General features: G+C 47.5%; 2 protein-coding genes and 1 long non-coding RNA gene across 3 annotated transcripts; 1 reads left to right on the top strand and 2 right to left on the bottom strand.

Moving 5' to 3' along the window:
• The first annotated feature begins 9,748 nt into the window (after positions 1–9,748).
• LOC138657897 (uncharacterized) lies at positions 9,749–11,413 on the top strand. The gene is made up of 2 exons (XM_069745504.1): positions 9,749–10,114; positions 10,594–11,413. Exons 1-2 carry the CDS (start codon positions 9,767–9,769, stop codon positions 11,392–11,394), a joined length of 1,149 nt encoding a protein of 382 aa, XP_069601605.1. The 5' UTR covers positions 9,749–9,766; the 3' UTR covers positions 11,395–11,413.
• Positions 11,414–11,945: 532 nt separating this feature from the next.
• Positions 11,946–12,751, bottom strand: LOC138657896 (uncharacterized). Its single transcript, XR_011317244.1, has 4 exons — positions 12,668–12,751; positions 12,327–12,413; positions 12,104–12,244; positions 11,946–12,027 (listed from the first exon to the last, which is right to left on the bottom strand). It is a non-coding gene; the product is annotated as an uncharacterized lncRNA (long non-coding RNA).
• A 3,759-nt stretch (positions 12,752–16,510) lies between these two features.
• On the bottom strand, positions 16,511–18,451 carry LOC138657895 (uncharacterized). Its single transcript, XM_069745503.1, has 2 exons — positions 17,644–18,451; positions 16,511–17,171 (listed from the first exon to the last, which is right to left on the bottom strand). The coding sequence occupies exons 1-2, from the start codon at positions 18,061–18,063 to the stop codon at positions 16,644–16,646; spliced, it is 948 nt and encodes a 315-aa protein (XP_069601604.1). The 5' UTR covers positions 18,064–18,451; the 3' UTR covers positions 16,511–16,643.
• Positions 18,452–27,534: the final 9,083 nt, after the last annotated feature.

Below are 27,534 nucleotides of genomic sequence, written 5' to 3'. Positions count from 1 at the left end.
AGGGCCGCGCTTAGTAACCCGATGTTTACCCTGGATACCATGCTAAAAGTAAAAAAAAACAAACACTACATACTTACCTACCACTGTCTGTCCTCCAGCGCTGCGCTCTGCTTCTCTGCTCTCCTCCTGTACTGGCTGTGAGCCGGAAAGCAGAGCGGTGACGTCACCGCTCTGCTTTCCGGCTCACAGCCAGTGCAGGAGGAGAGCAGAGCACAGTGCTGGAGGACAGACAGCGTTAGGTAAGTATGTAGTGTTTGTTTTTTTTACTTTTAGCATGGTAACCAGGGTAAACATCGGGTTACTAAGCGCGGCCCTGCGCTTAGTTACCCGATGTTTACCCTGGTTACCAGTGAAGACATCGCTGGATCGGTGTCACACACGCCGATCCAGCGATGTCTCCAGGGAGTCCAGCGACGAAATAAAGTTCTGGACTTTGTTCAGCGACCAACGATCTCCCAGCAGGGGCCTGATCGTTGGTCGCTGTCACACAGAACGATTTCATTAACGATATCGTTGCTACGTCACAAAAAGCAACGATATCGTTAACAATATCGTTATGTGTGAAGGTACCTTTAATGTGAAGGGGCCTTAAGCCAGAGACTAGATGTCCATCTGAAGAACAATGGCTTGCAATTCACCTCCACATGGAATGTGTGTCAAAGATAAGATCTTCAATTCAGGAGCAATAGCTTGCACTCCCAGTCCCAACACCACAGGAGATATGTACCCACCAAGAGTGGAGACATAATATCCATCTACAATGTAGATTCTCTTTATTCTGTTAAAAGAACAAAGGACTTTTAAACCCCAGGCATAATTGCCTTCATGTGGAATCACATCTTACATCTAATGATTAGTCTCTTTGATGTAGGTTTTAACTGTAGGGTATGTGCACACATTCGCGATAAAAACATGATAAAATGCATTACAAACTGCAGACATATGCATCCTATCATTTAGAATGCACTCTGCAATTTTTGTGCACATGATGCGTTTTTTTCCACATAAAAAACGCATTGCGGTAAAAAAATCAGCATGTTCATTAATTTTGTGGATTTTTCGCGTTTTTCCTGCTATTCTATGCATTGGGAAAAAATGCACAAAAAAGTGCAAAAAATGCGTAAAAAATGCAAAAAAAAATTCACAAAAAAAAAAACGCATGAAAATTTCTAGCAGAAATGTCCGGTTTTTGTCAGGAAATTTCTGCTAGAAAATCCTGACGTGTGCATATACTCTTAGGCTACTTTCACACATCAGGCTTTTTGTTTCAGGCACAATCTGGATCCATTTTTTTTTACATAGAGTTGTATTAGCGCCGGATTGTGCCTGATGGCCAAACGTTTCATCTGTTTTTTTGCCGGATCCGTTCAAATAGTCGTTTCTGGCGGATGGAGAAAACATCCACTGCAACTTTTTTTGTCCGACGGAAAAAAACGCATACTGACGGAATCGGCAAAAAACACATGAAATGGAGGTGTGAAATAGTAATCCGGCGTCCGGATCAGGTTTTCACAGCATTTTCCATGCAAATCTTGGAGATTTTCCGTTCTGGGGTCTCTCTCTATCTCTCTCTCGCTCTCTCTCTCTCGTCCCCGGAATCAGGAAGTCACAAAAAAATCCATGCGCAGTAAAGACGACCGGTTCCAGCTAAAAAATGGATCCGGCGCATCAGTTTTTCGCAATTTACGTTGGATCCGTTTTTTTTTAAACATTAGCCGGATTTAGCCTGAAACAAAAAGCATGATGTGTGAAAGTAGCCTTATGTAGAGGTCAAGCAATTTCATTGCTCTTATAATACATAAACTGTCCATGTTGGCGCCAACACATCCCAAAACATCCAAATGACCCTGATCAAAAGTCCACCTACCCCATTTCTTAATACCGTGTATTGCCCCCTCTAACATCAGTGACAGCTTGAAGTCTTTTGTGGTAGTTGCGGATGAGGTTATTTATTTTCTCAGATGGTAAAGCTACCCACTCTTCTTGGCAAAAAGCCTCCAGTTCCTGTAAATTCCTGGGCTGTCTAGCATGAACTGCGCACTTGAGATCTCCCCAAAGTGGCTCAATGATATTGAGGTAAGGTGACTGAGATGGCTACTCCAGTACCTTCAGTTTGTTCTGTTATAGCCAATGACAGATCGATTTGGCCTTGTGCTTTGGATCATTGTTATATTGGAGCGTCCAAGTACGTCCCATGTGCAGCTTCCGGGCTGATGAATGCAAATTTACCTCCAGTATTTGCTAATAACGTGCTGCATTCATCTTTCCTTCAACTTTGACCAAGTTTCCTATGCCTTTGTAGCTCACACATCTCCAAAATATCAGTGATCCACCTCCGTGCTTTACAGTAGGAATGTGTTCCTTTCATCATAGGCCTTGTTGATCTCTCTTCAAATGTAACATTTATGGTTGTCGCCAAAAAGTTCAATTTTGGTCGCATCACTCCAAATTACCTTGTTCAAGATGCTTTGACAATTCTTTTGCTTTCCCCATTACTCACAATTAGTGATGAGCGAGTATACTCTTTGCTCGGATTTTCCCGAGCACGCTCGTGTAGTCTCCGAGTATTTGTTAGTGCTCTGTTATGAAAGGTAATTCAGTACCACAATGGACATAGAGGTCAGCGCACATACAGTGACCTGGCAATAACCCAAAAAACAAGAACAAGCTCTGAGACGTGGGAACTCTGTTGACCGCAATCCCTAATCCTCTCCAACCACCCTAAAGGCAGCCGTGGATTGCGCCTAACGCTCCCTATGCAACTCGGCATGGCCTGAGAAACTAGCTAGCCTGAAGATAGAAAATAAGCCTACCTTGCCTCAGAGAAATACCCCAAAGGAAAAGGCAGCCCCCACATATAATAACTGTGAGTTAAGACAAACGTAGAGATGAAATAGATTTAGCAAAGTGAGGCCCAACTTTCTGAACAGAGCGAGGATAGGAAAGGTAACTTTGCAGTCAACACAAAACCCTACAAAAACCACGCAAAGGGGGCAAAAAGACCCTCCGTACCGAACTAACGGCACGGAGGTACACCCTCTGCGTCCCAGAGCTTCCAGCAAGCAGAAAAAAACAAAATGACAAGCTGGACAGAAAAAAACAGCAAACAAATAGCAAAGAGGAACTTAGCTATGCAGAGCAGCAGGCCACAGGAACGATCCAGGAGGAAACAGGTCCAATACTAGAACATTAACTTGAGGCCAGGATCAAAGCACTAGGTGGAGTTAAATAGAGCAGCACCTAATGACTTCACCACATTACCTGAGGAAGGAAACTCAGAAGCCGCAGTACCACTTTCCTCCACCAACGGAAGCTCACAGAGAGAACCAGCCGAAGTACCACTTGTGACCACAGCAGGGAGCTCTGCCACAGAATTCACAACAGTGCTCGGAAATTTAATTTTTATCGACACAGCTGCATGACTTACGGCTGCTAGCCAGCCTGAGTACATGTGGCGGTTGCCTGGTTGCTAGGGAATTCCCACATGTATTCAAGCTGTCTAACAGCCGTAAATCTTGCAGCTGCTTTGGCAAAAACTAAATCTCCGAGCACTAACAAATACTCGGAGACCACCCGAGCGTGCGCGGGAAAAGGCAAGCAACGCGTATACTCGCTCATCACTACTCATAATCCAGAAAATCAGTGGCTGGAAGAAAGATGCAAGAGTCTGTCTGGGTCCCAGAAACTTACTCAGCTTTTATGCACACACACTGATTACAAGCAGGTCACATGTGAGGATGTTACCCTTTAGTAGCCATTCAAACCTATTTGTGTCAACTTCTGTGCATGTTATCAGGCCTAAATCACCAGGGTATGTGAACTTTTGGTCAGCGTCTTTTGTATGTTTTAGGTTGTAATTATGATTTAAAAAAAAAAAAACACAGTAGTTTGACAATAAATGGCTTCACCCAACCACTAACCAGGAGTGGAGAAAAAGTTTTGGTGTTATCATTCATATTCTCTCAAAAAAGGCAAAGAAAGCAAAAATTATGGCGGGGTACATAAACTTTTTAGCACAACTGTATATGGTAAATAAAGACACAGCCTGAATAAAGTCAATCAGAAGCCGCGACGTCATTCTCATTCACAAAACTGCTAATTATAGGAATTGAGGACCTGCGAATGACGTCGCGGCCTCTGATTGGTCACGTGCCGGTCACATGGGCGGCACGCGACCAATCAGAAGCCGGGACGTCATTCACAGGTCCGAAAGGCGCGCTTTTTAAACAAAGAAGCCTCCCGGTTAGCAGTGTGAAGTCCAGGGGCCGCTGGAGAGGTGAGCATATCAATATTTTTTATTTTAATTCTTTATTTTCCACATCCCTATGGATCCCAGGGCCTGAAGGAGAGTTTCCTCTCCTTCAGACCCTGGGAACCATGAGAATACCTTCCGATACTTGATGTCCCATTGACTTGTATTGGTATCGGATATCGGTATCGGCGATATCCGATATTTTTCGGGTATCGGCCGATACTATCCGATACCGATACTTTCAAGTATCGGACGGTATCGCTCAACACTATTGGCGACGCAATGCACAATGCAAACAAAAATGCACAAAAACGCACGCTAAAACGCATAGTTTTGCAACGCATGCATCCTTTTTTGCCGAATTTTTGACGCAAAAAAATGCATCTTGCTGCGTCCTCTGCGCCCTAACGCTTGCGGCAAAAAAACGCATGCATCGCAAAATGCATGCAAACGCATGTCCATGCGCCCCCATGTTAAATATAGGGGCGCATGCGTCGCCACGGCTGCGCCCGACGCAGCCCGGCAGAACGCAAATGTGAACGTAGCCTTAGGGGTTGAGTTCCCGCCTGTGCACAGGGGGAATCTCAGGCCATCTCTGCTGCTGTCTCCCATTCTTCTCCAGCCACAGTGGAGCCTGCTCAGTGGAGACGTCGGTCCCAGCATCTGACTCAGCCTGGTGCTGTGCGGATGGTTACTGCTGCCTTTCCAGGCTCAGCCATTGTAGCCAGTACTGGTCACCGGCACTATGACTGTCCTATTGACCTCTTGCCTGGTGCTGAGCCTCCCCGGGGTCGAGTCTATCCTTTATCTCTCTCGGAGATGGAGGCAATGTCACAGTATATCCAGGAAAATCTGGCAAGAGGATTCACTAGGAAGTCAGTGTCACGTGCAGGGGCTGGGTTCTTTTTGATGCAGAAGAAGAATGGGGAACTACATCCATGCATAGATTACAGGGGTCTTAATGCCATCACCGTTAAGAATAAGTATCCACTGCCCCTGATATCTGAGCTCTTTGATAGGCTTCGGGGAGCAAGGGCATTTAATAAACTAGATCTGCGGGGTGCTTACAACCTGATTTGCATCCGTGAGGGGGACGAATGTAAGACGGCTTTTAACACCAGTGATGGGCACTATGAATATCTGGTGATGCCCTTCGGGCTCTGTAATGCCCCAGCCATTTTCCAAGACTTTGTGAACGACATCTTCCAGGATATGCTCTCCACCTTGGTCGTAGTCTATCTGGATGATATTCTCATCTACTCCCCAGATATTGACTCCCACCGGAGAGATGTTTGCAGAGTCTTCGACCTCTTATGGGCAAATTCCCTCTACGCAAAGTTGGAGAAATGTGTGTTTGAGCAGGAGTCCTTACCTTTCCTGGGCTATATAATCTCTGCCCAGGGATTGGCTATGGATTCTGCCAAACTACAGGCTGTGATGGACTGGCAGGACCCCCATTCTCTTAAAGCGGTGCAGCGCTTTATTGGGTTCATTAATTACTATCGCCAGTTCATTCCACACTTCTCCACTTTGGTAGCTCCCTTGGTTGCCCTCACCAAGAAGGGAGCAAATCCCAAATTGTGGTCTGAGGAGGTCTCCAAGGCCTTTCACTCCATTAAGTCACACTTCGCTAGCGCTCCCATCGTACATCGCCCCATGTAGATAAGCCATTTATTATGGAGGAGGATGCCTCATCCTTTGGTGCTGGAGCAGTCTTTTTCCAAAAGGATGCTCAAGGTCGGAAGCATCCTTGCTTCTTCTTTTCCAAGACCTTCTCACCAGCGGAGAGGAATTATTCCATCGGGGACAGGGAGTTGCTAGCCATGAAGTTGGCCTTCTCAGAGTGGAGACATCTCTTGGAGGAGGCTCGTTTTCCCTTCCAAGTCTTCACAGACCACAAGAATTTGGTGTACTTGCAGACAGCCCAGTGGTTAAATTCTTGCCAGGCCAGATGGTCCTTGTTCTTCTCCCGGTTTCATTTCACCCTCCATTTTCTTTCCGGGGAGAAGAGCATTCGTGCCGACGCTCTTTCTCTCGCTCCATTGTATCATCATCTGAGGAGGAAGAGGAGCCTCGGCTTATTGTCCCCACCGAGAGTCTGAGAACTGTGGCCCTGGTTTCGCTAAAGTCTGTGCCTCTGGACAAGACTTTTGTACCATTCAGTCTGCGTCCGGAGGTTCTTTCTTGGGCTCACTCGTCCAGGGTAGGTGGACATTTTGGGTCCAAAAGGACATCTGAGCTACTGGCAAAGACATACTGGTGGCCGCATATGGCTCATGACATCACAGACTATGTTCGGGCATGTGTCTCTTGAGCCAAGAACAAGCCTCCTCGGCAACGGCCAGCTGGGTTGCTTTACCCCCTGCCGGTGGCGGACAGGCCCTGGGAGATGGTCGGGATGGATTTTGTGGTGGGCTTACCCAAGTCTGGTAGCTGCATCATTATCTGGGTAATCACCGACCATTTTTCCAAAATGGTGCACTTGGTGCCTCTTCCACGGCTACCGTCTGCACGGGCTCTGGCAGCGTTGTTCATCAAGCATATCTTTTGCCTACATGGTATGCCGGACAAAATTGTCAGTGACCGGGGACCCCAGTTTGCGTCTCGATTCTGGAGAGAGCTTTGTCGTCTACTCAGTATTGAATCTCTCCTCGGCATATCATCCCGCGACGAATGGGTTGGTTGAGATGGCCAACCAGACCCTGGTCACATATTTACGACATTTTGTTTCTGCCAGGCAGGATGACTGAGTAGTTAGAAACACGTGTGCACAACCGTATGAGGTGCACGGGTAGGTTCCCAAACCGTAATCAGCAAATAATACAAAACCCGGCACTCAACTTTGTGGTGTGAAGAAACGAAAGATTTATTATCCCAAATCAGAAAACGTTTCGGTCCCACAACTGGACCTTCATCAGTAACGTTTACTGGGACAATATATAGATTCAAGTGGCTATATGGCCTATATGGGTGCTGTCATCGCGGCGTCCACCGCTGAATAGCAAGTCTTGACTTGCTATTCAGCAGTGGACGCCGCGATGACAGCACCCATATAGGCCATATAGCCACTTGAATCTATATATTGTCCCAGTAAACGTTACTGATGAAGGTCCAGTTGTGGGACCGAAACGTTTTCTGATTTGGGATAATAAATCTTTCGTTTCTTCTCACCACAAAGTTGAGTGCCGGGTTTTGTATTATAGGCAGGATGACTGGGCATCCTTGCTACCGTGGGTGGAGTTTGCACTTAACAACGCTGTCGCCAACTCCACCGGTCAGACTCCACTCCTCCTAAATTAGGGCCAGCATCCGCGTGTCCCTGTGCCCATGCCCGTGTCTTCTGCTGACTCCAGTGTGGAAGACTGGGCTGTGGAGGCACGGGACATTTGGGACCGCACTCAGGATGCCATTCGGGCCTCTAAGGAGAGAATGAGGCCCTCCGCCGATGTACATCGGCGCCCCACTCCGACCTTTGCTCCTGGCGACTTGGTGTGGCTCCTGGCCAGTGAAGAGATTTGCAGAGGGGGGAAGTGGAGGAGTAGCGAGGAGAGAGATGGATTAGTCGGGCAGCAGAGTTAAGGATGGACTGGAGAGGTGCAAGGGTGTTAGCAGGGAGGCCACAGAAAAGGATGTTGCAGTAGTCAAGGCGGGAGATGATGAGGGCGTGCACAAGCATTGTGAATTGTGTTATAGGTTACATAGTTACATACTGTAGGTTGAAGAAAGACCTAGGTCCATCAAGTTCAACCTTTCTTCATCAATTGTTTTTTTTGTCACAAAATTAACTATAACTCGCAATGATAGGTGTATTACAGAAATCAGTCAGCCCATTTTTAAAAGTTGTTATAGTGTCTGGTGGTATTACAGTTATTACTTAATTTATTATTATTAAAGATGGAGATTTATGTATATGGTTTCATGTTTGAATGGAATGTATCTCATCAGTATGCAGAATGCTCATTGTTAAGGTACCTTCACACATAACGATATTGTTAACGATATCGTTGCTTTTTGTGACGTAGCAACGATATCGTTAATAAAATCGTTATGTGTGACAGCGACCAACGATCAGGCCCCTGCTGGGAGATCGTTGGTCGCTGAAGAAAGTCCAGAACTTTATTTCGTCGCTGGACTCCTGCTGACATCGCTGGATCGGCGTGTGTGACACCGATCCAGCGATGTCTTCACTGGTTACCAGGGTAAACATCGGGTATCTAAGCGCAGGGCCGCGCTTAGTAACCCGATGTTTACCCTGGTTACCATTCTAAAAGTAAAAAAAAACAAACACTACATACTTACCTACAGCCGTCTGTCCTCCAGCGCTGTGCTCTGCACTCCTCCTGTACTGGCTGTGAGCGTCGGTCAGCCGGAAAGCAGAGCGGTGACGTCACCGCTCTGCTTTCCGGCCGCTGTGCTCACACAGACAGTACAGGAGGAGAGCAGAGCACAGCGCTGGAGGACAGACGGCTGTAGGTAAGTATGTACTGTTTGTTTTTTTTTACTTTTAGAATGGTAACCAGGGTAAATATCGGGTTACTAAGCGCGGCCCTGCGCTTAGTTACCCGATGTTTACCCTGGTTACCGGCATCGTTGGTCGCTGGAGAGCGGTCTGTGTGACAGCTCTCCAGCGACCAAACAGCGACGCTGCAGCGATCCGGATCGTTGTCGGTATCGCTGCAGCGTCGCTTAAGGTACCGTCACACAGTGCAATTTTGATCGCTACGACGGCACGATTTGTGACGTTCGAGCGATATAGGTACGATATCGCAGCGTGTGACACGCTCCTGCGATCAGGGACCCCGCTGTGAATCGTACGTCGTAGCACATCGTTTCAAACTTTCTTTCGTCGTCCAGTGTCCCGCTGTGGCGGCATGATCGCATGGTGTGACAAAGGTGTGCACGATATTGTATACGATGTAAAGGGCGGAGGAGCTGGCTACGTAGGAGCGCTGAATTCTCCACCTCCCGTGTGCTGATTGGGCGGTACAATACTGTGCGCTCATTCGACAAAGGACTATTGTTCCCAGCGGATAAAAACCGGAGCTCTCGAGCGCGCTATTCATTTCTCTCTGTAGCACGTGCTGTGAACAGAACTCCTAAATTCGCTGGATTCCCTGGACTTTTAACTACTAGACTTTTACCGCAAAAGGTATGTATAACGCTACAGCGTAGCATATGTTGCGCTTCAACGGGGATAAATGCTGGAGTGTGGTTGATTGTTCCTTTGAGTAGGGTAGGCCTGAGAACCTCAGGTACACAGCTGTTGCGTGGCCCAATTAATTAATCCTTTTACAGATCGAGATGGTTGACTGCCCCATTTAATACCAGTAGTAACATATATAGTTATTAGATCAATGGTCAGAACATTGTTTTGTAAGCACGTGTATTTATTGTACGTTTGTTTTCTTTTTAGGAACTATGCTCACTTCCGATGAGAGTTCTGTTGTTGCTGCTGCCCTGGTGTTTGAGGCAGCACGTCTCCAAGAGGAGAGACGTCCTAAACGAAAACGTCGCATGTGGACCCGGAGCTGGCTGCAGAAAAGATCCACATTGTCACACATGGGTCTCATAAGAGAGTTACGTGACAATAACCCTCAAGATTTCCGAAACTACCTTCGGATGTCCGAGGAATCCTTCAAAATAATACTGTCTGCTGTTATGCCACTCATACAAAGGTGTGATACGCCGATGCGTGCAGCCGTGCCCGTGGAGGAAAGGTTGGCGGTGACACTGCGCTTCCTGGCAACAGGAAGGTCTCTTCAGGATTTGCAGTTTTCCGCAGCTGTTTCCAGACCTTTCCTGAGCGTTGTGATTCCGGAGACATGCGAGGCCATTGTGCAGAGCTTAAGGCATTATATGGAGGTACTACTATATTTTTTTGGCTGCTGTGTTATGTCGATATATTATACTAGCTATTGAACCCGTTCTACGCCCTGATGGCGAGCATTTCTATAGGTATGTGTTCTACATCCTATCATGTGCTGCTCCCATCCTGCGCCCCCATTCTGACATGTGCTGCTGTGATCCTGCGCCTCCATTCTGACATGTGCTGCTACCATTTTGCGGCTCCATTCTGATATGTGCTGCTCCAACCCTGCGCCACCCTTTTTTATTTGCTGCTCCCAACGTAATTTTATTGATTATATTATTTAGATATATTGTTTAGCACCCCCTCTGAGTCACCGAAGCCATCTGAAAAAATGGCTGCCTGCATACTCTGGGTTGTTGACTTTGTTATACTAATCCATACTGCGCCTCAATCACTGTAGGATGTCCACATGAGAGTGTATGTGCATAATATATTTGACCTAATTTGTACATGTTTCCTTCTCATCTTGCAGTTTCCCAAGACGGCGGATGACTGGAAGAGGATTGCTTCCGATTTTGATGAGCTGTGGCAGTTTCCAAACTGCGGTGGTGCATTAGATGGAAAGCATGTGCGCATCACGCAACCAGCCAACTCTGGATCCTTTTTTTTCAACTACAAAGGATATTTCAGTGTGATCCTCATGGCCCTTGTCAATGCAAACTATGAGTTTGTCGATGTGGATGTTGGCATGAATGGTCGAGTCTCCGACGGTGGTGTTTTTGAACACACTTCATTTGGGGAAAGCTTGAGGAACAATGAACTGCTGTTGCCACTAAATGAAGACACAAAAGCAAACCTAAATTTTGTCTTCATCGCTGATGAAGCTTTCCCTCTTCATCCACATTTGCTGAAGCCATTTGCACAGAGAACACTCACACCGGAGCGCAGAATCTTTAATTACCGGTTGTCGAGGGCCCGTCGTGTGGTTGAAAATGCCTTTGGGATTATGGCAAATCGGTTTAGAGTGTTCCACACAGCTATCAACTTGAAGCTGCCGTCTATAGACTTTGTGGTTTTGGCATGCTGTGTGCTCCATAATTTCCTGAGACGTCATGATACGAGCTCCTATTCTCCTCCTTCGTTTATTGATGCAGTGGACGCAAGAACCGGAGATATTGTGCCCGGGGAATGGCGTACACAACCTGATAATTTTACAGCTCTTCAAGCTCTTGGATCTGGCAGACAGGCAGACGATGCAAGGGACTGTCGCGAAAAATACTGTCAGTACTTTAATGGTTCTGGAGCTGTACCCTGGCAGGATCGCGCCGTATAAAAAAAATTTTTTTTTTGCTTTGCTGTCATATAAGCCTCTCTAAATAACTTTAAATGTGATGCCTATAAAATGGTGCTGTTAACCCTTATAGCTTGGTAAACATTAAAGAAATAATGCGAAGATTTTTGGTTTTTTTTGGAACACTTTCTTGGTTTTAAATTATTTTACAACAAAATATAACATAACCCCCCCCCCCAAAAAAAAAAATTATCTCCGGCCCAAGAGGTGTCGCAGCGTCACGCCCTGCTGCTCCACTTGACTCTGGAGGAGCGCTGCTGTCTGCTGCAGGAGCGCTGCTGTCCGCTCCAGTCGCAATTGTCTCACCAGGAGCTCTCTTACGGTGGGCAGTTCTGTGGATAGAAGAGGTTGGAGAACCAACGTTGATTCCACTGAAAATACATCTCGACCTCTGGGGCAGGACCAAATTTTCTGTGTTGTAAATTTCTATTTGGTCTGGCACCACAGGGCGATGTAAATTTTATTAAATTTTACAGTTTTAGTTGTCTATGGTGACATCCAGCAGAAAACCACTCGCATTATCTTGATACTTATGGAGAAGGGACGCCGGTTCCTCATTGCCAGAACCAGAGCTGCTAATGTCCCATCCCAGCGATCTGGCCTCTGCTGCAGCAGCTAAAAGGAAATTATAACAGATCTGGTTAAATATGGAACACGCCGTTGGGAAGCGCTCGCTGTTTTGGTCACTTACGTATGTTAGCTTCTGGGGAGAATGCCGCCGACCCGGGGGAGGAAGAGGAGTGTCGAAAGGGAGGTGTTGAGGGTGGTGTAGGGGTGCGAGGCCGTCTGCTGTCTGGTGGTGGCGTGGTAGGCCGCTGGGTCATTACTGCGTCTGTAATGTATTCAAATATTTCCGCTACCCTCTTATGTCCCGTATGCAGTTGGAAAACTGTAATCTATGATTGTTAACTTACGTGACGTCACGGACTGTGGGCTCCCGCTGGTGGTGGATGCTGTGGTGCTGCTGGCAATGGCAGGTACCTGTTGCCGCCGCTGTCTCTCTACACAGAAAGTTAACAAACGCAATCTTTAAAAACACATGTAGAGTGCTGCAGATCAAAGCTAACAATATACTGAAACATAAAATTTATATCACACTTCACAGGGGTGCGAGGGTGCATGGTCGCAACAGATGGTGGAGGCGTGGTAGGCCGCTGGGTCATTACTGCGTCTGTAATGTCTTCAAATATTTCAGCTACCCTGTTATGTCCCGTGTGATGTTAAAAAAAAATGCAATAAATGATTGTGAACTTACGTGATGTCCCGGACTGTGGGCTGCCACTGGTGTCTGAAGATGTGGTACTGGTGGCAATGGTGTGTCTCACTTGCCGCCGCTGTCTCTCTACACCTAAAGTAAAGAATCACAATGTTTACACACAAATGTTGAGTGCTGCAGATCAAAGCTTACAATATACTCAAACATAAAATAGAGATCACACTTTACAGGGGTGCGATACTCAGACATGTATGTGGGCTCTGGTGTTCAATGGTCTTCCTGTCTTTGGAAAACGTATTATTTCATCAGTAGGCCAACCTCCTCCGTTAATATTTATGGGAAATTGAGAAAGTAAAAATTATGGACATCTTAATAATTTAAAGATGGTGGTTGAGATTAGGGAACCCGACAAGTTTTCTCACGGACAACGCATATTCTGCTTGGAAAATAACTAAATTTTAACAAAACGGGGCATGTGTTTTAATGCATTTGAGGTCACGTTGGCAACCATGAGCGCAAGCCTCCCTCCCAAACCCCCCCCCCCCTCCTGACAGCATGCATCTCCCAATTCCCCCATACTAGTACTTGCCTCGCCTTGCCTCCGCACGCAACTCAGCAAACATTTGTGGCGTTTTATAGCGGAGGTCAGCCCATTTTTTACGCAGCTGAAGCTGACTGCGGCAGACGCCAAACCTCCTATCCATCATTCTTGTTATGTGGCCAAGCACTTCTCGCTTGTGGATGTGTGGGTGGGCAGGGCGGCTCTCCAGACCTTCGTAATCCATGGCATCCATCTGACTAATAAAAAAAAGGATTTCTGGCTGCCCCAGAGGAGCAGAACGCATTCTCGCCGCCATTTTAGATGGAATGACCCTGAACAGCAACGCCCAGAGGAGGAGCAGCGCTCCGCCGTCCTGCCGCGCGATTGGCATCGCAATAGCGTTGCCGTTTATGAACAGCGTCACATTTGTGACGACTGAGCGTTACGAAAGGAACGCACATAGTAAATGCCGTTCGAAGGATCGTTATATAACGCCGGAGCGGCACGTAATGTACGCTCGTGGTCTATGACGGCGTGATGACGTACAGCGTTCCTGCGTGCCTGCCCTAGCTTGTTTTTGTCCCCTGACATCGTGATAATGGCTGCCAGTCGCCGTGGTCCACCTATGGGCATCCCAGAGCTCAAGTTCCTTATTGGAACAATGGATAGGATGCAGTATGAAACCACAGGGATGGTGCTGCACCGCAACCAGCACAAGGAGGAAGTTGTCCGTGTGGTGTCTGAGGGCCTCAGGAAGCGGTTTGGGATAACTCGCAGCAAGGCCCAGATAGTGAAAAAATGGGGCGATCTCAAGTCCAAAAGTCCAGAGCGCCTGCAGGAGCTTCGCCAGGAGATTCGCAGAGGTTAGTACTCAGGTACCCAAAAGTATGTGGCACAGCTATGGGGCAGTTTGAACGTTGCAGAGCCACTATGTGCCACAGCTATGGGACAGTTTGAACGTTGCAGAGCCCCTATGTGCCACTGCTATGGGACAGTTTGAATGTTGCAGAGCCACTATGTGCCACACCTATGGGGCAGTTTGAACGTTGCAGAGCCACTATGTGCCACAGCTATGGGACAGTATGAACGTTGCAGAGCCACTATGTGCCACACCTATGGGACAGTTTCAACGTTGCAGTGCCACAGCTATGGGACAGTTTGAATGTTGCAGAGCCACTATGTGCCACAGCTATGGGACAGTATGAACGTTGCAGAGCCACTATGTGCCACAGCTATGGGACAGTATGAATGTTGCAGAGCCACTATGTGCCACACCTATGGGACAGTTTGAACGTTGCAGAGCCACTATGTGCCACACCTATGGGACAGTTTGAACGTTGCAGAGCCACTATGTGCCACAGCTATGGGACAGTATGAACGTTGCAGAGCCACTATGTGCCACACCTATGGGACAGTTTCAACGTTGCAGTGCCACAGCTATGGGACAGTTTGAACGTTGCAGAGCCACTATGTCCAACAGCTATGGGACAGTATCAACGGTGAAAAGTACTATGTGGCACAGCTAACTGCTGACCGAACTTTTTTTTTCCTTCACAGAGGCAAAGAGACAGCGCCGCCGTAGACACGAGGCATCACACACCGCCTCTGAAGTCGTCCAAGAGCCCTCCGGGTCAAAGACAACTGATCCTAGTAGGTTCCCACAATAATGTGATTTGGATTTGGTTGCAGGTCCCCTCTTCCCCCCCCCCCCCCGGCAGCCAGTGTTGCCATATATGCTAACAGACCTTTTTTTTTTTTTTCCTTCACAGAGGCAAAGACACAGCGCCGCCGTAGCGACGAGGCTTCTCACACCGCCTCTGAAGTCCCAGAGCCCTCCGGGACAAAGACAACTGATCCTAGTAGGTTCCCACAATAATGTGATTTGGATTTGGTTGCAGGTCCCCTCCTCCCCACACCCCCGGCAGCCAGTGTTGCCATATATGCTAACAGACCTTTTTTTTTTTAATTTTTTTTTCCTTCACAGAGGCAAAGACACAGCGCCGCCGTAGCGACGAGGCTTCTCACACCGCCTCTGAAGTCCCAGAGCCCTCCGGCTCAAAGACAACTGATCCTAGTAGGTTCCCACAATAATGTGATTTGGATTTGGTTGCAGGTCCCCTCCTCCCCCCCCCGGCAGCCAGTGTTGCCATATATGCTGACAGACCTTTTTTTTTTTTTTTTCCCTTCACAGAGGCAAAGACACAGCACCACCGCCGCCACGAGGCATCCCGCAAAGCCTCTTCTACATCTGTGCCCTCCGGGTCTACTCCTCCAGATCCTAGTAGGTTCCCACAATTATGTGATTTGGATTCAGTTGCAGGTCCCCTCTTCCCCCCACCCCCTCCCCCGGCAGCCAGTGTTGCCATATATGCTGACAGACCTTTTTTTTTTTGGTTCCCTTCACAGAGGCAAAGAGACAGCGCCGCCGTAGCGACGAGGCTTCTCACACCGCCTCTGAAGTCCCAGAGCCCTCCGGGTCAAAGACAACTGATCCTAGTAGGTTCCCACAATAATGTGATTTGGATTTGGTTGCAGGTCCCCTCCTCCCCCCCCCCGGCAGCCAGTGTTGCCATATATGCTGACAGACCTTTTTTTTCCCTTCACAGAGGCAAAGACACAGCACCACCGCCGCCACGAGGCATCCCGCAAAGCCTCTTCTACATCTGTGCCCTCCGGTTCTACTCCTCCAGATCCTAGTAGGTTCCCACAATTATGTGATTTGGATTCAGTTGCAGGTCCCCTCTTCCCCCCCACCCCCTCCCCCGGCAGCCAGTGTTGCCATATATGCTGACAGACCTTTTTTTTGTTTTGTTCCCTTCACAGAGGCAAAGAGACAGCGCCGCCGCCGACAGCAGAAGGCATTCGACACAGACTCAGATCCCGAAGTGCCCTCCGTGCCTCAACATCCTAGTAGGTTCCCACAATAAAGTTATTTTGATTTTGTTGCAGGCCCACTCTTTCACCCCCAACCCAAACACCCCCCCCCAAGTCAGTTTTGCCCTTATATGCTGACTGTTATTTTTTTTTTTCCTTCACAGAAGCAAAGACACATCGGGAGACTACTGTGTTATTAATGTTATGTTTTTTGACCCACAGCTGTCGTCACTGTGAACAAGGAGGATCTTGAAGCCGGCATAGAAAAGCTAATCCACACTATGGCGCGTATTCAGGAGCAGCACAATGTGGCAATGGAGGAGCTGCAGAAGCTGCGGGACATGTGCCAGCAGTTGTAGGCGGGCCAATAAGACAGTTTTGGTTGTTACAATAAAAATATTTAGTTTAACTATCATTCCATTTTTTTTGTATTAGTTTACTGTACATGAATTTGTTACGTTAATTTGTGCCCTCATACAGTGCTGTGATCGAGACACACCAATCAAAAAGTAGTGATAGAATTTCTAATAAAAGCTTTTATTTGAAACATTATTTTAACAAGACAATAAAATAAAAAGGAATGTAAAAGAAGTTAGGAAATCACAAATTATGATACGACGATTGTTCTGGCTGAAAACTTTGGTGCCTGATGGGCGAAGCCATATGTGACGGTATTGGCGTGTAGGAGTTATTAGGGGGTGGCTGGCCGAAGTGGGAAACGTGAGCATTGTGTCGCATCGATGTCTGACACTGTGACCAACCATTGTAATTTGATGGCTCTGTCCGCTGTATTGGCCGGGAAGAGACCAAACAAGTGTTCTTGTCCAAATCCCCATCTGTACCCCTGTTTACTGCTTCCATAATCAGATGCTCTGCTAGTATTCTTTGGTTGTCGTCCATTTTGGCCAGTTTGTCAACCACATAGTGTCCAAACCCCTGCAACGCAGGGCTAACATTTCTTGTCAACACCTTCTTAGCAAGGCTCAATAGTTCATGTGAGGCGTCTGAGGTGGCTTTCCGTTTTCTTTGACCTTGCCTCGATTGAGTCCTGGCAGGTGCAGCCTCCACTAAATCTGTTGTCGTGCAGTCCAGTGAACAGTCCAGTGTACTCTCCTGCGCACTGTCATCCTGGGGGGGAAAAAAAAAACAAGTTATGAACCCGGCAACAAAAAGTTGTACCACCATAACCGCATCCAAACTATATATTCGTAGTAGGTAAAAAAAAGATTATAATATATTTTAAGCTTAGTAATATTCTTTAACCCTCCCTTTTATTTAATACTTTGAACTACACTGTTCTGACTGCTAGGGGAACCTGACGAAAATTTAATAGTCTAAATAGTCTCAACAAGAGTACATCGGCAGCTTGAAGCGATACTATTTTCTATATTGCTTAGATGGTATGGTTTAGATATATCGCCATTTCATACATATTAAGTTCCCCATATAATACTTGACTGCGACAGGGTTACTTATGTGTATATGTTTTTGTAACAACTTCAAACTGATGTGATAATCAGAAGTATAAAACATAAAATGCAGAGAAAAATTATGTAATTATAGGACACATTGGTGAACTTTCGTCCAAAGAGCTACTTACTTGTTGCCCTTGTGACTCCTGCTCGGCGTGGTTCTCCGAAACAATTTGTTCCACAGGTGCCAAGTTGCGAAGACACGTGGAAGTCCGTGGCACCTCTTGGTCCCTCAGAAAATTAAGATGTTCAAAATACCAAAGTTTTGGCACATAAACATCTTCAGTGGAAGCTCCGGACCTTGTAGTCTGAAGAACCTTGTTCAGCTCCTTCCTCCACACCGTGCGGAGCGCCTGGATTTTCTTTTTAATAACTGCTTCGTTTGCTGCCTCTTCTGGTGCATGACAATTGTAAAGCTCAATGAGCTTTAAGTAACCCTCCCTCCTCTTTTCCCTGTTACAATACTCAGGAGATTTGATTTTCCAGAGGCAGGGAAAAGACTGATAAATTTCGATGAAATCCCTGATGAACTCCACACGATTTGACATCTGAAAAATAAGTATAAAAAAAAATTACATGGTTGACAAAGAGTCCTTTAAACAATACTTTTGCCAGTGTGCCAAACGCTTAACAACAGCAGCCACACAAAGCGCTCATGCCTACCATCGCTTCTTCCATCTGCCACGCCATAGGCCACCATAACCCAAAACAGTGTACCGCCCGCTTCCCTACAGCAGCCACACAAAGCGCTCATGGTGACCATACATTGTACCATCTGCCACGCTGTAGCTCACCAGACACAACCGGTCATAACCAGTCACAACAGCGTACCATCCGCATCGCTTCAGCGGCGGAACGAAGCGGTCATGCCGACCAAACTGCGTTCCATCTACCACGCTGTAGCCCACCAGTCACGACCAGTCACAACCAGTCACAACAGCGTACCATCCGCATCGCTACTTCCATCTGCCACGCCATAGGCCACTACCGCCCGCTTCCCCACAGCAGCCACAAAAAGCGCTCATGGTGACCATACATTGTACCATCTGCCACGCTGTAGCTCACCAGACACAACCGGTCATAACCAGTCACAACAGCGTACCATCCGCATCGCTTCAGCGGCGGAACGAAGCGGTCATGCCGACCAAACTGCGTCCCATCTACCACGCTGTAGCCCACCAGTCACGACCAGTCACAACAGCGTACCATCCGCATCGCTACTTCCATCTGCCACGCCATAGGCCACTACCGCCCGCTTCCCCACAGCAGCCACACAAAGCGCTCATGGTGACCATACATTGTACCATCTGCCACGCTATAGCTCACCAGACACAACCGGTCATAACCAGTCACAACAGCGTACCATCCGCATCGCTTCAGCGGCGGAACGAAGCGGTCATGCCGACCAAACTGCGTTCCATCTACCACGCTGTAGCCCACCAGTCACGACCAGTCACAACCAGTCACAACAGCGTACCATCCGCATCGCTACTTCCATCTGCCACGCCATAGGCCACTACCGCCCGCTTCCCCACAGCAGCCACACAAAGCGCTCATGGTGACCATACATTGTACCATCTGCCACGCTGTAGCTCACCAGACACAACCGGTCATAACCAGTCACAACAGCGTACCATCCGCATCGCTTCAGCGGCGGAACGAAGCGGTCATGCCGACCAAACTGCGTCCCATCTACCACGCTGTAGCCCACCAGTCACGACCAGTCACAACAGCGTACCATCCGCATCGCTACTTCCATCTGCCACGCCATAGGCCACTACCGCCCGCTTCCCCACAGCAGCCACACAAAGCGCTCATGGTGACCATACATTGTACCATCTGCCACGCTATAGCTCACCAGACACAACCGGTCATAACCAGTCACAACAGCGTACCATCCGCATCGCTTCAGCGGCGGAACGAAGCGGTCATGCCGACCAAACTGCGTCCCATCTACCACGCTGTAGCCCACCAGTCACGACCAGTCACAACAGCGTACCATCTGCCACATTGTAGCCCTCCAGTCACAACAGTGTACCATCCGCTTCACTTCAGCGGTGGAACGAAGCACTCATGCCGTCCATACAGCGTTCCATCCACCACGCCCAAGCGGTTTACATACCTCGAAGCAGCGGTGCAAAGCGTGGTATATTCAGCGAAGTACAAAATTCCAATGTCCAGGTCCACCAAGTGTCCAAGTACGAAGTGAAGAAAGGAAATTTTGAAAGCAGTGAGGTGGCATTGGGAACAATAGCGCTCAGGTGACAAATTTTCCAACCAATTGTGTGCACAGAACCTTTGGCCTATCAGCACACTAGCTAGTAGCACAACACGCCCCCAGTGAACAACGTCACGCACAGATTATGCAAAATTTGCTCTGAATCGTCGTGTGTGACACGACCGTACGACTGTCCCATACGACTTCTACATCGCAAATACGTCATGAATTTATCGCTTCAGCGCCGTGCATCGTGTAGTGTGACCGCAGTCTACGATGTTTGAAACGATAATTAAGTGACGATGCAACGTCACAAATCGTGCCGTCGTAGCGATCAAAATTGCACTGTGTGACGGTACCCTTAATGTGAAGGGGCCTTTACTGATTCCTGCATTTAAAAGGTTTTGTGTAACCAGCTATCTCTTCCAGATGTTAATTGGGAATGTAAACAACAGCTATCTCAAATGCAAATAGAATGGGTCAATAAAGAATGCACCCAAATGTTAACAATAGTTCATAAGAAAATAGCACCAAGATTATTCTTTGCTTGCTATGAAAGGCAAAGAATAATGACCTTTCTTTGATCATGAAGATGTGAAAGTTGTCTCCAATCAGAGATGAGCCAGACAACCTCTGCCATGAAGGCTGTATAATGAAGCCAAGAACAGTTGAAAAGAAATTTATCAGGGGAACTTAAATGTGTCAAACAATAGTTGAAGAAAAAAAAAATAATGCTTTATTTTTTTTTAACTGTTTAAAATATGAAAAAGAATTAAAAAGTTTAGATAATTTCCTCTCTTATAGACTAGGAAGAGAAGTTGCTGACATTTGCTAATAAAACCTAGTGTACTGCTAGTTCACATTATGACTAGAGATGAGTAGTGTTGAGCGATACCGTCCGATACTTGAAAGTATCGGTATCGGATAGTATCGGCCGATACCCGAAAAATATCGGATATCGCCGATACCGATATCCGATACCAATACAAGTCAATGGGACATCAAGTATCGGAATGTATCCTCATGGATCCCAGGGTCTGAAGGAGAGGAAACTCTCCTTCAGGCCCTGGGATCCATATTAAAGTGTAAAATAAAGAATTAAAATAAAAAATATTGTTATATTCACCTCTCCGGCGGCCCCTGGACATCAGCGGGAGGATCCGGCGTCCGGCACGGCTTCTTTCTTCAAAATGCGCGCCTTCAGGACCTGTGGAATGACGTCCCGGCTTCTGATTGGTCGCGTGCCGCCCATGTGACCGCCACGCGACCAATCAGAAGCCGCGACGTCATTCCTCAGGTCCTAGAAGGCGCTCATTCTAGGACTTTAGCTGAGGAATGACGTCGCGGCTTCTGATTGGTCGCGTGGCGGTCACATGGGCGGCACGCGACCAATCAGAAGCCGGGACGTCATTCCACAGGTCCTGAAGGCGCGCATTTTGAAGAAAGAAGCCGTGCCGGACGCCGGATCCTCCCGCTGATGTCCAGGGGCCGCCGGAGAGGTGAATATAACAATATTTTTTATTTTAATTCTTTATTTTACACTTCCGATACCGATACCCGATATCACAAAAATATCGGATCTCGGTATCGGAATTCCGATACCGCAAGTATCGGCCGATACCCGATACTTGCGGTATCGGAATGCTCAACACTAGAGATGAGCGAATATGTTCGGAAAACGATCAGCGAATCCGAAGTTGTCATATTCGTGCCACATTTGTACCATAAAAGTGCCAATGGCATTCGGCTATGTTCGGCAAATACAGCGATTGTAATCCGAGCCAAAGATTGAAATATTCGCTCTTCTCTAATTATGACTGATGTAAATGTGGGCAAGATCTGCTCACGTGTTTGATGTCACGACTTCCATCCTATACTGGATGTTTGCAAAATGATAAGGTTGGATGAAGTTTAGGATCAACGTGTGGAGACAATTTGTTGGTGACTGCAAAGTGATACTGAAATGTAGACAGTGTCATCAAGGACGACTGGCAGTGACGATTCTGTTAGATGGTGCTATGTAGCAAACTGTATCACTCATGATGGGATTAATTTCACAAATTGTGTCATACATGATAGGATTAGGCTAGTTTTGCACGAGCATTCGGCAGGGCTGCAGGCAAAGCCTTCTTCCTCCATGAAGCCCCGCCTACTGCCGCATCCCTTCCTTCAGCCCTGCTTACGTCTGCATGCGTCCTGCGTATCCTATGTTTAACATTGGGTACGCAGGCCATACGGATGTATGTGGATGCTTCCGTATGCATTGCCTTGGCACAGCACTGACTTGCAGCAAACGCAACATGTTGCAGTCGGCGCAGCTTCAAAACGATGCATACGGAGGTGCAGCGCCCCAGAGTCCTGGTCGTTGCAGTAATGTCGCTCTGCCACTAAGGGGAGTGATGTTATGTCTGATTGCACTAAAGGAGTTCACCTGACCAGGTATCACAGTCACACATTACACTTCACACTCCGGCCACCAGGGGGAGCAAAAGGCACTATGTATTAGGTCACTCCTCACACTGGTAAAACTGGGGGTCGGATAGGAAGTTAGAACTGAACGCAGCCTGGGAGAGCTCTAGGGAGGACCTGTCAGGGCTTGGGTTCCTGGCAGGTACCTAGCAGAAAGAGTAGAAAGTGACGGAGCCGCACCTGCACTACCTTGCGGCAGCATCCTAAGAAAGGACACGAAGAGAAGGATATTGTGGAGAAGTGAGAAATGAGATCAAAGCACAAAGGAGAGCCAGTAGGAGTCGTGCCCCGAGAACGGCAACATCCTACTGAGGCGCGTAGCCGGTGGCCGGAACACCGAGGAAGTAACTGACTCCAAGCATTACTTCAAATAACGGCAGGACAGTTGATTATAGGTTGGCTGTCTACCATACATCACCTAAGAAGACATAGGGAAAAGCGTGGAGAGGGGCGTCTGTTATGACCTGGTGGTCAGGACAATAATGGACCTGGTGGTTAAGAGCACACGGAATGACCTGATAGTTACTGAAAATAAAGGACGAGTTCTGGGACGTGGGAACTCTGCTGACCACAATCCTTAATCCTATCAACCACACTAGAAATAGCCGTGGATTGCTCCTAACGCTCCCTGTTATGATTAGGTAATTCAGTACCACAATGGACATAGAGGTCAGAGCACATACAGTGACCTGACAATAACCCAAAAACATAGAACGAGCTCTGAGACGTGGGAACTCTGCTGACCGCAATCCCTAATCCTCTCCAACCACACTAAAGGCAGCAGTTGATTGCGCCTAACGCTCCCTATGCAACTCGGCACAGCCTGAGAAACTAGCTAGCCTGAAGATAGAAAATAAGCCTACCTTGCCTCAGAGAAATACCCCAAAGGAAAAGGCAGCCCCCCACATATAATGACTGTGAGTAAGATGAAAAGACAAACGCAGAGATGAAATAGATTTAGCAAAGTGAGGCCCGACTTTCTGAACAGAGCGAGGATAGGAAAGGTAACTTTGCGGTCAACACAAAACCCTACAAACAACCACGCAAAGGGGGCAAAAAGACCCTCCGTACCGACTAACGGTACGGAGGTACACCCTCTGCGTCCCAGAGCTTCCAGCAAGCAAGAAAAAACCAAATAAGCAAGCTGGACAGAAAAAACAGCAAACAAAAATAACAAAAGCGGAACATAGCTAAGCAGAGCAGCAGGCCACAGAAACGATCCAGGAGGAAGCAAGTCCAATACTAGAACATTGCCTGGAAGCCAGGATCAAAGCATTAGGTGGAGTTAAATAGAGCAGCACCTAACGACTTCACCACACCACCTGAGGAAGGAAACTCAGAAGCCGCAGTACCACTTTCCTCCACCAACGGAAGCTCATAGAGAGAATCAGCCGAAGTACCACTTGTGACCACAGGAGGGAGCTCTGCCACAGAATTCACAACAGTACCCCCCCTTGAGGAGGGGTCACCGAACCCTCACCAGAGCCCCCAGGACGACCAAGATGAGCCATATGAAAGGCACGAACAAGATCGGGAGCATGGACATCAGAGGCAAAGACCCAGGAATTATCTTCCTGAGCATAACCCTTCCACTTAACCAGATACTGGAGTTTCCATCTTGAAAGACGAGAATCCAAAATCTTCTCCACAATATACTCCAACTCCCCCTCCACCAAAACCGGAGCAGGAGGATCAACAGATGGAACCATAGGTGCCACGTATCTCCGCAACAATGACCTATGAAATACGTTATGGATGGAAAAAGAATCTGGAAGGGTCAAACGAAAAGACACAGGATTAAGAACCTCAGGAATCCTATACGGACCAATGAAATGAGGTTTAAACTTAGGAGAGGAAACCTTCATAGGAATATGACGAGAAGACAACCAAACCAAATCCCCAACACGAAGTCGGGGACCCACACAGCGTCTGCGATTAGCGAAACGTTGAGCCTTCTCCTGGGACAAGGTCAAATTGTCCACTACATGAGTCCAAATCTGCTGCAACCTGTCCACCACAGTATCCACACCAGGACAGTCCGAAGACTCAACCTGCCCTGAAGAGAAACGAGGATGAAACCCAGAGTTGCAGAAAAATGGCGAAACCAAGGTAGCCGAGCTGGCCCGATTATTAAGGGCGAACTCAGCCAAAGGCAAAAAGGACAGCCAGTCATCCTGATCAGCAGAAACAAAGCATCTCAGATATGTTTCCAAGGTCTGATTGGTTCGTTCAGTCTGGCCATTGGTCTGAGGATGGAAAGCCGAGGAAAAAGACAAGTCAATGCCCATCCTAGCACAAAAAGCTCGCCAAAACCTCGAAACAAACTGGGAACCTCTGTCAGAAACGATATTCTCTGGAATGCCATGTAAACGAACCACATGCTGGAAGAACAATGGCACCAAATCAGAGGAGGAAGGTAATTTAGACAAGGGTACCAAATGGACCATCTTAGAGAAGCGATCACAAACCACCCAAATGACTGACATTTTTTGAGAGACGGGAAGATCTGAAATAAAATCCATAGAGATATGTGTCCAAGGCCTCTTCGGGACCGGCAAGGGCAAAAGCAACCCACTGGCACGAGAACAGCAGGGCTTAGCCCGAGCACAAATCCCACAGGACTGCACAAAAGAACGCACATCCCGCGACAGAGATGGCCACCAAAAGGATCTAGCCACTAACTCTCTGGTACCAAAGATTCCAGGATGACCAGCCAACACCGAACAATGAACCTCAGAGATAACTTTATTCGTCCACCTATCAGGGACAAACAGTTTCTCCGCTGGGCAACGATCAGGTTTATTAGCCTGAAATTTTTGCAGCACCCGCCGCAAATCAGGGGAGATGGCAGACACAATTACTCCCTCTTTGAGAATACCCGCCGGCTCAGATAAACCCGGAGAGTCGGGCACAAAACTCCTAGACAGGGCATCCGCCTTCACATTTTTAGAGCCCGGAAGGTACGAAACCACAAAGTCATAACGGGCAAAAAACAGCGACCAACGAGCCTGTCTAGGATTCAACCGCTTGGCAGACTCGAGATAAGTCAAGTTCTTATGATCAGTCAAGACCACCACGCGATGCTTAGCTCCTTCAAGCCAATGACGCCACTCCTCGAATGCCCACTTCATGGCCAGCAACTCTCGATTGCCAACATCATAGTTTCACTCAGCAGGCGAAAACTTCCTGGAAAAGAAGGCGCATGGTTTCATCACCGAGCAATCAGAACTTCTCTGCGACAAAACAGCCCCCGCTCCAATCTCAGAAGCATCAACCTCGACCTGGAATGGAAGCGAAACATCTGGTTGACACAACACAGGGGCAGAAGAAAAACGACGCTTCAACTCTTGAAAAGCTTCCACAGCAGCAGAAGACCAATTGACCACATCAGCACCCTTCTTGGTCAAATCGGTCAATGGTTTAGCAATACTAGAAAAATTGCAAATGAAGCGACGATAAAAATTAGCAAAGCCCAGGAACTTTTGCAGACTTTTCAGAGATGTCGGCTGAGTCCAATCATGGATGGCTTGGACCTTAACAGGATCCATCTCGATAGTAGAAGGGGAAAAGATGAACCCCAAAAATGAAACCTTCTGCACACCAAAGAGACACTTTGATTCCTTCACAAACAAAGAATTAGCACGCAGGACCTGAAAAACCGTTCTGACCTGCTTCACATGAGACTCCCAATCATCCGAGAAGACCAAAATATCATCCAAGTATACAATCAAGAATTTATCCAGGTACTCTCGGAAGATGTCATGCATAAAGGACTGAAACACTGATGGAGCATTGGCAAGTCCGAATGGCATTACTAGGTACTCAAAATGGCCCTCGGGCGTATTAAATGCAGTTTTCCATTCATCGCCTCGCTTAATACGCACAAGATTATACGCCCTTCGAAGATCTATCTTGGTGAACCAACTAGCCCCTTTAATACGAGCAAACAAATCAGACAGCAACGGCAAAGGATGCTGAAATTTGACTGTAATTTTATTAAGAAGGCGGTAATCAATACAAGGTCTCAAAGAACCATCCTTCTTGGCCACAAAAAAGAACCCTGCTCCTAACGGTGATGACGACGGGCGAATATGGCCTTTCTCCAAGGATCCCTTTATATAACTCCGCATAGCGGCGTGTTCTGGCACAGATAAATTGAACAATCGGCCCTTAGGAAACTTACTACCAGGAATCAAATTAATTGCACAATCGCAATCCCTATGAGGAGGTAGGGCACTGGCTTTGGGCTCATCAAATACATCCCGATAATCCAACAAAAACTCTGGAACTTCAGAAGGAGTGGAAGACGAAATAGACAAAAATGGAACATCACCATGTACCCCCTGGCAACCCCAGCTGGACACAGACATAGATTTCCAGTCCAATACTGGATTATGAACCTGTAGCCATGGCAACCCCAAAACGACCACATCATGCAGATTATGCAACACCAGAAAGCGGATATCCTCCTGATGTGCAGGAGCCATGCACATGGTCAATTGGGTCCAGTACTGGGGCTTATTCTTGGCCAAAGGCGTAGCATCAATTCCTCTCAATGGAATAGGATACTGCAAGGGCTCCAAGAAAAAACCACAGCGCCTAGCATACTCCAAGTCCATCAAATTCAGGGCAGCGCCTGAATCCACAAATGCCATAACAGAATAGGACGACAGAGAGCAAATCAGAGTAACGGACAATAGAAATTTAGACTGTACCGTACCAATGGTGGCAGACCTAGCGAACCGCTTAGTGCGCTTAAGACAATTGGAGATAACATGAGTGGACTCACCACAGTAAAAACATAGCCCATTCCGACGTCTGTGTTCTTGCCGTTCAGCTCTGGTCAAAGTCCTATCACATTGCATAGGCTCAGGCCCATGCTCAGATAGTACCTCCAAATGGTGCACAGCTTTACGCTCACGCAAGCATTGATCGATCTGAATGGCCAAAGACATAGACTCATTCAGACCAGCAGGCATGGGAAATCCCACCATGACATCCTTAAGGGCTTCAGAAAGACCCTTTCTGAAGATTGCTGCCAGGGCACATTCATTCCACTGAGTGAGCACAGACCACTTTCTAAACTTCTGACAATATATCTCCGCTTCATCCTGACCCTGACACAGAGCCAGCAAGATTTTCTCTGCCTGATCCACAGGTTCGTCATAAAGCAATCCAAGCGCCAGGAAAAACGCATCAACATCACGCAATGCCGGATCTCCTGGCGCAAGGGAAAATGCCCAGTCTTGAGGGTCACCACGTAACAAAGAAATAATGATCTTTACTTGTTGAACAGGGTCACCTGAGGAGCGAGGTTTCAAGGCAAGAAACA

The sequence above is a fragment of the Ranitomeya imitator genome, chromosome 1 (genome assembly GCF_032444005.1).
Source record: "Ranitomeya imitator isolate aRanImi1 chromosome 1, aRanImi1.pri, whole genome shotgun sequence".
In the NCBI taxonomy this organism is placed as follows: Eukaryota; Metazoa; Chordata; class Amphibia; order Anura; family Dendrobatidae; genus Ranitomeya; species Ranitomeya imitator.
The sequence above is the reverse complement of the archived record's forward strand: the minus strand, read 5'-3'. Positions and strand labels throughout refer to the sequence as shown.